The following is a 14,344-nucleotide window of genomic DNA, read 5'->3' as shown; positions in this document are numbered from 1 at the left end:
GCTCACAAGTTTCACATCACAAGAAAGCCGTTGTTATTTTAAAAGAATTATTAATTTATACATTAAATTTACGTCAAGTAGGGTTGGCGACAGGCAGTAGGCCGGCCGTAAAAATTTAAGCCAAAACTTTAAGGTTTATAAAACCTTGTGTGCCAACCCTACGTGAGTGGGAAAAAGCCAGGGACATGATGATTAAATTTACGTCAGCAGACCTTTCCCCCCTCGTGATATTTAGTGCTTTTTTCGTAACCCCTCTTTCGAGCCTGACTTGATTAATGGACGATCCGTTATTGTCTGAGCTAGGGCCTTGTTTAGATCGATGCGCCACTCTAAATAGGTTTAGTATACTCGCAAGACAAATCGGAATAGAGATAGTGTTAATGTGAAATATTGTCTAAAGAATCATTGCTATTTGTTCTCAAATAATCATCAAAGTCGCATTCCCGAGAGAAGTTCCACTCTCGGTATGTGTTAGCGATGACGGTGCGCAGCTCATCCAAGTGATCCGGTCCTCGAGTCTCGCACACAACTTTTACCTGTAAAAAAAAACAAAAAAATGGGACCCATCTACAAGCACTTCCTTTCGATTAAAATAATTTTTATCAAAATCGGACCACCAGGGGCGGAGTTTCGCGGTAACACGCATAAAAAAAAATACAGTCGAATTGATAACCTCCTTCTTTTTGAAGTCGGCTAAAAATAATCATGTTTTTTAAAAATCACGTGAAAGAAATCGTATTTTTTTAGTTGAAACCTGAAGTATAGAAAAAATTGTAATGACAATGTTCAAAATTATATAATTTAATTAAAAAAGTATTTATTGAACATAAAGCGTTTACATAGAATTTTGACAATCTCATATGAATGGTTAAAATGTTTGATCTCGTTAATGGTTACAAACTGAGAGTGCAGGAGTGATTTCGATCGGTTGGCTGATCGGCCAAACGGGATTTTTTTTTCATTTGGGCGATTGAGTCTATAGAATCAAGAAATATTATCACTGAGCCAATTGATCGGTTGGTCGATCAAACCCTTGGTCGGATTTTTCAATCGAATTCAAAAACCCGACACCCAATTGCAGTATAAAGTGAAGGGTCCAAAACTAACCCGAACACTAAATATATCACCAAAGACCCAGGCGCGTTCTTGCATGATGTCTTTTATGGAGACGCCAATGGACGCGATGAGCTTGCAGAGTTCCGCGATACCGCCGGGCCGGTCGCTCACCGTCACTTTGAACTTCACCAGCCTTCTCTCCGCAGCGAGACCTCGCTCCAAACAACGACCCAGGATCGTCGTATCAATGTTTCCGCCAGATAAAATACATACCACTCTGAAAAAGCACTATTTTAAATTAAGTCCATACCAACATAACATAACCTAATAGTACTTCGCACTCAAATTATATTGCTATCAGTTGTTACGGTTCAGGACTTGTATAGATTAAGAACATTGGCATTGTTTGAAAGGTTTAAATTCAAATCAATAAAGACGTAAAACAAAAAGCAGTATTCCCTTAAGGACCTTTATGTCATTAAAGGCTAGTGTTTCATCATTTATCAAAGGAACATGCTCGTTACTCAAAGATTTCATTAATGTCAGTACGCAAGAACTGGTTTTGTTGCGTTTTGATAAATTACTTTACGTTCCTAATTTCCTTTCTATATTCCTTTTACTAATTGTGCCTCAAACGCATTTAGTCCGTTCAGCCTAGTTTAAATCATATTTAATATTTTTAAACTTAAAGAATTCTTAGTGCAAGAACGTCAGTAACCTAAGAAAATTGGGTCTTCCTTCGACATAGTTTTTCAATCGTTTCGTGTTGTCTGCAGGTAGCTATCGTATTGTTTTAATAAGTAAAAACATTATTATTAAAAATAAACAAACTTCTTATTAGCAAGTTCTGGCACAAGGCCGGCCATGATGGCGGCCACGCCGACTGCTCCGCCGCCCTCCACCACATACTTCTCTTGCTCCACCAGCCGGAGAATTGCCCGCGCTATCCAGTCTTCATTAACTGTTATCTTGTATTGGAAGTAAAAATTGTTAAAACTGATTTAAAATTATTAGTTAACTGGCTATCACCCAAGACTCCCGTCCGCGCGGAATTGAAAATAAACTTAATAAGTAGATTATGTTCTACATACTACGACTTTAATAACTTCTATTTATTTATCACATATTTGTGGATAAGAATTAATGTTTACTTGTAAGCTACGTAAATTGGACAGGAAATAAGTTGAAATTATTGCATGTACGTTATGTTCTAGCTCTGCGTACCAACTTGTCGATCAATGGTTTGGCGGTGCGGTACGCGTTGTACCCGACGGTGGGCACGGCGAGGCCGTCGGCGAGCGTCGAGCGGATGTCCACGCTCACCGGCTCGTCTTGTTTCATTGCCATCTTCATGCTCGGACATTTCTCCGTTTCTACACCCTGAGATAATAACAATACCGGTCAAAGCCGGTTCTAACCAATTCTAATCTCCTTAACACCCTTATTCACCAAAAGGTAGGCAATTGTTGTATGATTTTTTTTATATTTCTTATTTTTTAATATTAACATGGCCAATACGATTGAGGTTTCAGATGTTAGTAATATTTGGTTTATTACTAGTTTGGTGGATTTAGACAAAATTGTAAAGATTTAAGGAAAGAAACCTATCGATGAACAGACAGGACACAGTCTAGGCATTCATCTATCAAAGATATTATACAACTTCACAAGATCAGTAATCCCTAAAGCTCGTTCATTGTTTGTTCTCGCAGTAGATAATGGTACAGTTATACAAATAAACAACAAACTACTTACTATTGTACTATGAATAGGGCTAAATAGATCGGTCTGGCATCTTTCATGAAAGATAAAAAGGTCAAATGTCACAGTATCGCTTCCTAATCTTTATTATGGTCTACTGCGACGCGACGCTTACACTGCGCTCGTGTCAGGAAATACTATTCGATCGGCCGACAAAATGACGAAACGATTACTGAAGCGGTTCACTGGTTAAAACTGGATTTGAACAACTTCTAAACATAATAAAGTAGATAAGATTATTGCTTATATCACATAAAAACGTTTTATAGTTTTAATTGATGCGTCGAAGTCTATCTGAGCTAAAAAATTATCCCCTTAATCGTGAAACAAAATTAGACTAATAATCACACTGGGAACAAATTTGTTATTAGCCCTAGACAAACATTAACTGTTAGTAGACTAATAACAAGTTTGTTCTAAACACACTGATATTAAAAGTTACAGTTAAAATGTTATGTAGTCTGTCGCCAACCAATGACAGTTTAGGCGAATTCCTCAAGCAAATGCAAATTCCGAAATGTAGCGGAGATTATAGTTTCACCAGCCACATAACTAGAGTATAATTTTGCTTTTGATCTTATGATTTATAACTTACATAAATAAGAACGTGCGGCTTCAAATGTTTGATGGCTGTGGCGACGCCGGCCATCAGCCCGCCGCCGCCTACAGGTACCAGCACGGCGCCCACCTCGGGCACCTGTTCTATGATCTCCAGCCCCACCGTGCCCTGACCCGACATTATGTGCGGGTGATCATACCTGACATCAAATTAACATATTTGTGATACTATTCTATAACTCTTTCGGTTTGTATGATAAGTACATGTACAGTCAAAAAATTAAATAAGCTTTTCATCTACTAAATGGCACTAAGGATCGAATAAATGCATGAGATAATATGTCCTCGAGTTTACAAGCCCTCAGATGGAGATTGCAAGAGGGTCCAATGTTTAAATGTGATGTGACATGGCCGTAATAGTAAACGTCTTACTCTAGCGTTTACAGTATGAGTGCACATTGTGCAGTAGAATGTCCAATGTCCAAAACATAAAAAAGTACTTCAAGTATGCAGAACAGTTCAACTCTTTTGTGCAACAACTGCTGCAACTGAATCACTCTATATACGTAACTGTAGTTTATGATTACTGTTACTATATAAGATACTAGCTTTTACCCGCGACTACATCCGCGCGTTTAAAAAATAGAAAACGGAGTAAAAATTATCCTATGTCCGTTTCCTGGTTCTAAGCTACCTGCCCACCAATTTTCAGTCAAATCGATTCAGCCGTTCTTGAGTTATAAATAGTGTAACTAACACGACTTTCTTTTATATATATAGATTTACTTAAGCTCACCCATTAATATACGTCAGTCCTCTCTCCTTCGCTAGTGTCATTGCGTGGTATTTAGCCTCCTTCATGTCGTTGCCGTGGATAATAACATTGGCGCCGTAGGAACGGCATTTCTCAATTTTCATGATGGGAGCCACATTTGGCATCACCACAGTGGTGGGGACTTGCAAAAGATTGGCGTGGTAACTTAGACCCTAAAACATATCTATTTTTAATTTATAACAGCAGATTTCGAAAGATAATATCTTTTTATAAACTTATATTCGGTGAAGAATAGAATAAATTTTATTGTTCGTTGTTCAGGCGGCGTCAGAATTTCTTACACCTTACACAGCAAAGCTTCTCAAATCATCGGAATACTCAACGCCTAAGATATGGAATTTATATTAAATGGACAAATAAATGTCTAACACTTGATAATTGAAATATACTGCCACTTTGAATCATCAGATCGACCTCATCTATTGGAGTAAATAATGTTTTGAAATACCGATACTATTATCAAGACAAGAACTTGAAGTTGTGTTATAGTTACAATGTTTTATTATATATTTTTTATTTTTGGTGTATTTTTAGAAGTAATTTCGAATTATTTAGTTTATATTATATTTAATTTTAAGAAATTTCTCCCAAGTAGGGTTGGCGACAGGCAGTAGGCCGGCCGTAAAACCTTAAGTCAAAACTTTAAGGTTCATAAAACAATGTGTGCCGACCCCACGTGAGTGGGAAAAGGCCAAGGAGATGATGATGATGAATTCTCATATATGAGAGATAAACTCATTGTTACCATTTAACCTGGCATAATGTTAAAATTGTACCTTTTTAATCAAGTTCAAACAGTTCTAATTTTGCGTTCCTCATTTAATTTCATCTTTTTTTAAATTAGAGCGTTTTTTTAATTATTGTATTATCTTTTGTTCCGTGTAATCTCCGAAACGGCTGGACCCATTTTGAAGATACTTTAGCTACAGAAGTCGCGGGCGTTGTAGTAATAAAATTATCGAGAATTGCTTCTTGATCGAATGATCGCTTCAAATCGATTTGCTAACTCACCTGCGAATGATTGCCTAGCGATGCGGATATGACGCCGCGTTCCTTTGCTTCCTTTGATAGCAAGAGTAATGCGTTACGAGCACCGCGCTCTTTGAAACTAAAAGAAGACACAAAGAATTACACGCGGAAATCACACCAGGAAATAATATGCCTTATTTGTTTTTATTATCTTTAAAATTTTAATGAAAAAAACATCAGTTTTAAAAACAAATATTGATTATTTATCTGTTCAAAACGTCCTAAACCCGGAATTGCACACATGATTTTTAAGGCTGAAAATTGTCTGAGTTTCGCATTTAGTTTCTAGATACAATTAATAGATATATTTTATTTCTTAATTTATCGGTAGTATTTATTTTTATGTTTTAATATATAAGATGTTTAGATTGTATTTAAATAAATAATTTACCTTCCCGTGTGCTGCAAGAAATCATTTTTGAGATATATTTCCATACCATAGATAGAAGACATATGAGATTTCTGCAAAAACAAAAATAAGATAAAATAAAATAATACTTTTTATGTCATAAAAATAAAATAAAAAAAAGCAAAAAAATTAAACAAATCAAACTCACCACGCATGGCGTTTTAACAATCCCACTCTGTATTCTAAATGCTGCAGCAGAGACATCCTCGAAAGAGATCTTTTGAGGATTCTCTCTATCGCACATAGGATCAAACTCGATCGTCTGAAACACCATTTTTAAAGTCGATACTGCAACATTAGAAATAAGTCCCTAACAACGGCCACGCGCCGCGTCTTACTTAACACTGAGGACAAAACGAACATATATGTACGTTATTTAATAAAATGTAGGGTTAATAGGTGATTATAACTTATCAACAAAACTTCTGTATGGGAGGTCATTTAGATAAACATTAAGTACACAAAACAAGACAAGTTGCTTTCACTCGACGAAATTCACAAACAATTAATATTTCTTACAGGTTGGTTCCTGTATGTCTCCATTTTTGATTAATGTATATATATTACGAAAAATTTGACCTATCACATCAATGTCTGTGGAGTAACTGAATGTTTTGATTACTTTTACTTAGCTTTTATAAATGCGCGGACGAAAAATATATAATAGCATTTTAAGTATGTCTCGCAGTTTATAAACGAAAACTATACAGTAAATAAATTTTGAGGGAAGTAGAAATTTAAATAAGTTATATACATGTGCGGTATAAAATTATATATATTAAACGGTATACTGTAATCAATAAATCTTGGGTTTACTAAAAGAATTTGTATATTTGTTCTTGAATTCCATAATTTGAATGAAGTTTGATCTAATTACTTTGAGGCGGCGTTTACATAATATAATTAGCTAAAATAAAAAGCTTGAATTTATTGTTATTATTTTTATAAGTGATGGTAGCTGTGTTGTTTATTGTAAAGTCGTTGTTGGTACTTATCGTAGCTAATTATAAAGGAACATATTAAAACAGTCGCATTAGGTAACTGCCGTATCTGATATCTAGCTCTTAAGTCTTTATCAACTTTTTTTGCAATTTAATGTCATTAAAATATATTTAACATGTTTTATTTCAGTTTATGATATAAATCCTAAATGGGATAAATGCTAGGTTAACATGTAATTATTTGCAATTAAGTGGCTGATGTTTGGGCATAGTAAAATGTAATGCCTACTATGTCATACCTACTATTGCCATCTCAGTTTAGTATGTTATTTTGTTTCTTTTTGATTCAACTAATCAGCTATCGTTATATAATTTGGTAAACTGGTATGATAATCATTGATGCCTACTGCATATAGTTTAGAATTCAGTGTGCCCGCGTGTTTAGTAATTAATTTTGGTTTTAAAGAGACTTATACAATATCGAGTAAAAACTTTTTAAATATTCACACTCTAAATGAAAATATATATAAAAGCATAATGACATAAAAACAAAAATAGGCTTTTATATGATATCCTTCTTATAGAGAAAAGTCAATAGTTAATTTCGACATAAATCTCTAAACAAATCTAATAATACCTTAATAATTCAACAAACTTACATTTCCATGATTGATAAAATATTGATGTGGAGTAGAGTAACGAGTAACACTTAATTCAAATGTCAATGTCAAAATAACAAGAAGTCAAAGTTACAACACGAAACGAGACGCTTCAATATTATTATAGTACCTAAATTATTTTTTTGTGTTTGTTGGAGTTTTTAGGGAAAATTTGGACTTAATTATTTATTTAATGTATTATACTGTGGATAATTAACAACTGTTCAAAATGCCATACGCAAATCAACCTTCCGTGCATATAACGGAGCTAACGGATGATAATGTAAAGTTTGTTGTTGAAGATACCGAACTTAGTGTAGCAAATAGTATGCGACGCGTATTTATAGCGGAGACTCCAACGATGGCTATCGATTGGATTCAGTTAGAAGCAAATTCAACCGTTCTTAGTGACGAGTTTCTCGCTCATCGTATCGGCCTCATACCGCTCATTTCCGATGATGTCGTTGACAAAATACGCTATTCAAGAGATTGTATGTGTGCCGATTTTTGTACAGAATGTAGTGTGGAGTTTACACTGGATGTAAAATGTACAGATGATCAGACTAGGCATGTTACAACAGCTGATTTAAAATCCAGTGATCCTAGGGTTGTTCCTGTGACTTCTCGGCATAGAGACGAAGATCAGACTGACTATGGAGAAATTGATGAGATTCTTATTATTAAATTACGTAAAGGGCAAGAACTGAAATTGAGAGCTTATGCTAAGAAAGGTTTTGGAAAGGAACATGCTAAATGGAATCCAACAGCGGGGGTTTCCTTTGAGTATGATCCTGACAATATGATGCGACACACTTTGTACCCGAAGCCAGACGAATGGCCCAAGAGTGAACACACTGAACTGGAAGAGAATCAGTTTGAAGCAGAATTTAATTGGGAAGCAAAACCTAATAAATACTTTTATAATGTTGAATCATCCGGGGCTCTGAAACCGGAAAATGTTGTCCTCATGGGAATAGTAGTATTAAAGAACAAATTGCTTAATCTTCAAGTACAATTAGCCCAAGAAGCGCATAATGATGCTTTAGCAATTAATTAATATTTTAAAACAAATGACATTTAAATAAAAATATAATTTGGAGATTGTACTGTTTTATTTAGTCATGTTTTAATACATTTTTTTTATTTTTTATATTTACACCATTTTGTATAAACAATTATTAATTAAACGACAACTCACCTCAACTAAAATCATTCATATATTCTTAAGCATAAATACCCACTAAAGAACTTGTTTATTTTCACTAATTATTCTTTATTTCCCTACTGACTTTGACAAATATGTCCTTTTGACAAGCATCATTTGATGGAAGTATCTTGTGTTTTGTAAAATTTTTGTCAGAATTACACAAATGTATAAATAAGAAATAATATCTATAACAATTAAGGTCACATTATTCATAAAATAACACAATGGTAACCATATAAAATACATATTGAGTAAAGATAAGTTTTTTGAAATAAAATAGACAATGATAATATTCCAGATCTGAATTTTTCTTACTTTATAACCCAGACATAATATATTAAACAACAAGTAATAATGGATATTTCTATATTTAATTTTAATTATAGCATAATAACTTTTAGTGTGATACCGACAATGTTCATATTTTGAGTTTCACGGAAATTAAACAAGCTGCAGAAAGAATTGAAGATGGAATTATACATACCCCGCTATGTGTATGTATACTAAATGTTATATGTTACTTGAAGCATTCAATACTGTTTGGTTTGAATCTTCTCATTTGATTAAAATTATGATTTTTCAGGAGGCTAAAATGAGCAAGTGTATGGATTACGAAATTTATTTGAAATGTGAAAACTTACAGTACACTGGAAGGTAACGTAATTAATACATTATGTAAGCTATTTCATTGTTAACTGTGGATTTCTGAGACCAAAATCAATGTTCAAAACATATTGTTATCTCTGTTTTGTCAAAGTTAATGACAGAGATGATGGTATATTTTATAAAGACATTTTATTCTCAGAAACCCACGGTAAGTATTTTAAACAAATTATTAACAAAATAAGGTAGGTATAAGGCAATTTGTTTCTTTAGTTGTTTATATAGAACGATGCTACATTTATAAATCAAATTTAGTTATTTAATATCAAATTGGTTTAATATAGTTGTGCAGAACGCGGCATCAGAAATCTTTTTGTATCGCGTCACGCTGAAGTTACTACTTGTGGAGTTATCGTACCTTCTATTGGAAATTTAGCTATCGCCGCCGCATACCACGGTGAAGCTTTAGGAATTCAGGTAAACACAGTAAACATTTATATTTTAATTACATTGAATTATATTTACTTTCCAAATGTAAATTTAGTGTGCAGAAGTATCGTCGAATTTTAAAAAAAAAACTTGATTCAAATTTATATTAACGTTACACTGTATCGAACAAAATGTGATTTTGCTTTCGGTATATTCTTAACCAATATAATTATGCCGTGATTGTAATATTGCAAATTTGATGATAAGCTGTTAATTGTAATAATTAAGGTAACGGTGGTACTTCCCGATCGTACGCCGCCCGGGCTGGCGCAGCGATGCTCCGAGCTAAACGCGGATGTGGTCATTTGTGGCGAAACTCTCGAGGATGCCACCAACTACGCAAAGAAAGTGCACATGGAGACAGGACAATTACTGATTAGGTATTGATACTTTATCTGTAACTGTAACACAATATGTTATTCAGAATTGCACCTGCTACTCACAAATTACGTTAGGTTATTGTGTTTAGGTGTAAAGTAAATGGATTAGTCTGTTGCATCATTAACATGGTTAAGGTATATAGTGTATTATTATTAATTTCGCATTCCCCCGGAGTGTTCACGGCTAATGTTAGTGAAGTTTCATATAGTGGGTAGTTTTTAAATTGCGTAACGTCAGTCGCACTAGAGTATTATCCAGAAAGATTAAGTGATGCGTGTCTTAGCCCAGACGATCCGGCGGTGATGGCGGGCCTGGGCACAGTGGGCATGGAGGTCATCACGCAGCTGCCAGAGGCGGACGCGGTCATCGTGCCCGTCGGCAGTGGCGGCCTACTCGCTTCTGTGCTCGTCGCCTGCAGCAAGCTCAAGTGCTCCTGTCTTGTTTATGTACTTTTAAACTTTCATTATTTAAGGTTTAACATCCGTACTTAGCAATGAGCAATATGTTTTTGTATCAATGTGTCAGGAGGGGAAACTGCACTTACAGATCTTATTTCCACCAAACTCGTTTTATCCTTTGTGAGAAATGTTAAATTTAAGTTTATTGTATTTTTTTAAGTTCAGGAAACGGTGGTAATCGTTTCACATTAGGCGACCGTTGCTAGTTTGCTAATATTTCGTATAAAAATTAGGTATATTTAATTAAAAATAGGGTGCAGAGTGCGCGAAGGTACCCAAGATGTTAAAGGCATGCCAGGCGGGCCATCCTGTTGCTGTGCCGGTCGTCCCCAACCTGGCGGAAGGATTGAACACCTCAATCGTCGGCAGGAATGCATTCGCCACTGTTAAAGGACGTCTTGATAGAGTGGTAAACCGTTTATATATTTTTTAACAGAAGTTAAGTAAACCATCAGCTTAGGGAACACTAGGGAATTAGTTCTTTTTTTATTAAACTAAACTAAAAATTGTTAGCGCTTTGTGATCATACACCCTGCGGCAAATCGTCAACTTGCAGATGTTTGTCAATTGAACTTCTTGATTATAACTAACTAACTGTAAGATAATAACGATTTTCAACAGGTAAGGAAAAAAAGCCATTATTTTTTTAAAATTGATGATATTGACGTTTAGCTAGAAGTGGATGAGATTTACATCGCTCGTGCAACGATCACGGTGCTGGAGCGCGAGCGGCTGGTGGCGGATGGCGCGGGCGCATGCGCGCTTGCCGCCATTATGCAGGGCCTCGTGCCAGAGCTACGCGGGAAGCGGTACTCTCTTAGCCTCCATTGCCTTGGTTTTATTTTTTCCAAAGAGAACGGGATGCAATAATAAAACAGACAGACGGCCGGCCGTAAAAATTGAGCCAAAACATTAAGGTTTATAAACCCTTGTGCTCCGACCCCACCACCTATGATGAAGTGGATGCAATAATGTATAAAGGGGATGGATTAGAAACCCATGGTCAAATAATGCATCCATAAAAGACATTTATTCCTTTATTTTCTGCTTTTGTCTCGATAGTACATAGTTGTATGGACCTGCAGCTTGTAACTTTAGAAAGGAAACAAATTCGATTAAATAATAAATTAAAATGTTAATTGTGGGGTAGATGTTGTTAATGTAAAGAAAAGTAATTCTAACGACAGATTTCGTATTTATAGCATAGTCTGCATAATAGCCGGAGGTAACATAGACGCGAGCCGGCTCGCGCGAACGATACACCGTGGTCTCAGTGCCTGGGGCCGGCTGCTCCGTTTCGCTGTGCCTATGGGCGACAACAGGACCGGTCTCGAAAACCTCGCCAAAGTTATATCGGATGAGCACGCCGTACTTAAGAGTCTCGTAACTGAACAAATGTGGGTTCAGAGCGATGTCGGCACTACGTGGGTAAGTATGACACTTCAAAAAGTAACGCCTAAGCTAACACTCTACGATTTATACATTTTTTTTTGTACATAACATCGATAGAATATCATCAATTAAAGTTTATAATTTACTAGCTGTCGCCTACGTAGAATTAAAAAAAAATCTTAACAAGTAGCCTTCTGTTCTTCTAGATGTTAGATAGACTATGTTCTATGTCTGTGCCAAATTTCATCAAGAACCATTCAGCCTTTCTAGAGATACCTTATAACAAACATCCATCTAAACATTCGCATTTATAACATTACTAAGATGTGCGAGTTAGAAATATGAGCATTTTTCATATTTCTTTTGTCCTCTAAATATTAAATTCAAATTACTTTATAGTTATTTGTGATACTTGGAGTTTTTCTTCAGGTTAATGCTGTAGTTGAAACTGCCAATGAAGAACACGCAGACAATTTTAAGGATCGTATACGTCATTTATATCCATCAGCGAGATTTGCTGTAATAGAAGTAAACGATAAAAAATGTTCTCGTTAATATTCTGACTAAACTGTGTCCAAATATGAATTTTTAGCGTAAAAATTGTTGACATGTACAATAAATAAGGGTAAAATGAAACCATAGAGTTTTGTAGTTTTTATTTTATTTTTTAAAACTTATCCATTAAGCGACAGGGTCGTCACCCTTGGTGACGCGCGTGTAGATGACTTGTCCATGGTGTTGGACAACCTGCTTTATTAAACCTGAAAAGAAAAAATAAATGTTGTGAATGATTTGCTTCTTAACAAAGTACTATTAAAATACTGTACTATTATTATCAGACTCAATATATCAGTATTTTTACTGTCATGGTTTGTCTAGATAAATTGATCATCACATAAAAAATTTATTAGGTCCATCCTGTATAAGTTGCCAAAGGAATGGTCACAGTGCAAACAAAAATTTTCTTTACATCTGAAAATTTGTATTTCAATTGCTTATGGTTTAAAACAAGGATTCCTAAAGGGCTCGATATGAAACTTAAAGCATTGCTAATTCTCACTCTGTCTTCTATTGACCTAAGTCAGAATGAGTAATAATAATTGATCTTAAAAGTAGGTAATTTGGCCATGGGGTCTGTGGTTATGGTTCATTTTGGAAAAGGGGGTCACTTGTCCAAAATAGTCTAGGGATCCCTGGTCTAAAACTTCACCGATGTTCTCAAAACATCCTACTAAATTTTAATAACTATGTAATACATTACTATGTAATACACAATAATATGCATAGAGTTCAAATTCATAAATCTAACATAAAATCTGACTTAAATAGAGCAAGAAGAGTGTCTAGGGAATAGAAGAATTTTCTTTTGTATTAATATCCATGAAAACCAACTTCTCTGACAATATACAGGATATTATAGAAATTATAGATGTCTAAATAGTGCACAAACATTACATGCATTATTAGGGTTTTTATTATAAGTAACCAATTATTTTATCTGCTTAATGTAAATCATCACAGAAATACATTGATATACTAACCAGGAGAAATAGGAAGGTATGTTTCATTCCTGAATATTAAATCATAGTTTTGAAATGCCTCTGAGGAAAAAGTAAGAATTTATACATACCCTTTTCTCTGAGTTCGATCAAAGCCCTCCTGGCAAGTGAGCCTCGGACCTTCAACCTTTCAGAGACAACTGCGGGTGTGATCAGTTTGTATTGAGGTACTTCCTTGTACAGCTTTTCATATGTGGGCTTGTCAAACAACACCTGGTTGTTCAACTTGTCGCGGACTTTTCCTTTGGACCACTTCTGCAAATTTAAAAATATTTTTGAGTTATAATAGATAAACATGCATAATTTATAAACAACTTTTATCTTATATTTGTTTTGCCATCAGCCTCAATATATCAGTTAATTTTAACTTTCATGGATGTCAAGGTATCATTTATAATCATTTGGCATTTCATTTTAAATGTTCAGACAGAAAATAATATCCATAAAACTGTAATACATGTGGTATTTGGGATATTGTACGAGTGCAAGCAAAAATGTTTGTGAATTAAGTTGAAGAAGAATAAGTTGTTCGCTAATTAATACATAGAAAAAACATAACCTAACTTTCAAGAAATAAAATAACACTAACCTTCTTTTTGGCTTTACCGCCACCGGAACCTTCCTTCTTCTTTTGTGTCTTTTGTGGTTGTTTGGCCGAAGCCTTCGCGTCCTTCTTGGGCGGCTAAAATAAAATCAAAATGCGACATGATGATTTGTAGCCACGAGGTTGTAAAACACAAGCAAACGCGATTTCAGTTATCGACGAAATTTTGATTAATTTGAACTAAGTCGAAAAAAAAACTTTGTAGTGGAATGGGTTACAGAATAATTTCCTTAGATTTAATTATTAAATTTAATAAACAAAGGCACGAAATTCACTGATGCTCGTACTCACCATGTTGAAAACGGAAAGAAAAGAGGGAACGACAGATAACGTATGACAAGTTGCTCTCAGAAACTCAGAAGCTTAAATTGTTGTCTATGGTATCGTAAGTTTGCGCAGCGGA

General features: G+C 34.9%; 4 protein-coding genes across 4 annotated transcripts; 2 read left to right on the top strand and 2 right to left on the bottom strand.

Moving 5' to 3' along the window:
• Positions 1-124: 124 nt before the first annotated feature.
• Positions 125-6,197, bottom strand: LOC106721530 (L-threonine ammonia-lyase-like). Its single transcript, XM_045681811.1, has 10 exons — positions 6,168-6,197; positions 5,797-5,910; positions 5,631-5,701; positions 5,222-5,318; positions 4,172-4,362; positions 3,413-3,575; positions 2,281-2,436; positions 1,888-2,024; positions 1,108-1,333; positions 125-536 (listed from the first exon to the last, which is right to left on the bottom strand). Exons 1-10 carry the CDS (start codon positions 6,189-6,191, stop codon positions 378-380), a joined length of 1,338 nt encoding a protein of 445 aa, XP_045537767.1. The 5' UTR covers positions 6,192-6,197; the 3' UTR covers positions 125-377.
• Positions 6,198-7,366: 1,169 nt separating this feature from the next.
• On the top strand, positions 7,367-8,338 carry LOC106721559 (DNA-directed RNA polymerase II subunit RPB3). Its single transcript, XM_014516521.2, has one exon. It carries the CDS (start codon positions 7,478-7,480, stop codon positions 8,303-8,305), a length of 828 nt encoding a protein of 275 aa, XP_014372007.1. The 5' UTR covers positions 7,367-7,477; the 3' UTR covers positions 8,306-8,338.
• A 236-nt stretch (positions 8,339-8,574) lies between these two features.
• On the top strand, positions 8,575-12,333 carry LOC106721479 (L-threonine ammonia-lyase). The gene is made up of 10 exons (XM_014516417.2): positions 8,575-8,682; positions 8,857-8,949; positions 9,039-9,109; positions 9,403-9,535; positions 9,776-9,927; positions 10,212-10,374; positions 10,640-10,795; positions 11,059-11,195; positions 11,589-11,814; positions 12,208-12,333. Exons 1-10 carry the CDS (start codon positions 8,680-8,682, stop codon positions 12,331-12,333), a joined length of 1,260 nt encoding a protein of 419 aa, XP_014371903.2. The 5' UTR covers positions 8,575-8,679.
• An 89-nt stretch (positions 12,334-12,422) lies between these two features.
• LOC106721552 (40S ribosomal protein S25) lies at positions 12,423-14,314 on the bottom strand. The gene is made up of 4 exons (XM_014516511.2): positions 14,233-14,314; positions 13,927-14,019; positions 13,409-13,592; positions 12,423-12,539 (listed from the first exon to the last, which is right to left on the bottom strand). The coding sequence occupies exons 1-4, from the start codon at positions 14,233-14,235 to the stop codon at positions 12,460-12,462; spliced, it is 360 nt and encodes a 119-aa protein (XP_014371997.1). The 5' UTR covers positions 14,236-14,314; the 3' UTR covers positions 12,423-12,459.
• Between the last annotated feature and the right edge of the window lie 30 nt (positions 14,315-14,344).

Source organism: Papilio machaon, chromosome 17 (assembly GCF_912999745.1).
Source record: "Papilio machaon chromosome 17, ilPapMach1.1, whole genome shotgun sequence".
In the NCBI taxonomy this organism is placed as follows: Eukaryota; Metazoa; Arthropoda; class Insecta; order Lepidoptera; family Papilionidae; genus Papilio; species Papilio machaon.
The sequence above is the reverse complement of the archived record's forward strand: the minus strand, read 5'-3'. Positions and strand labels throughout refer to the sequence as shown.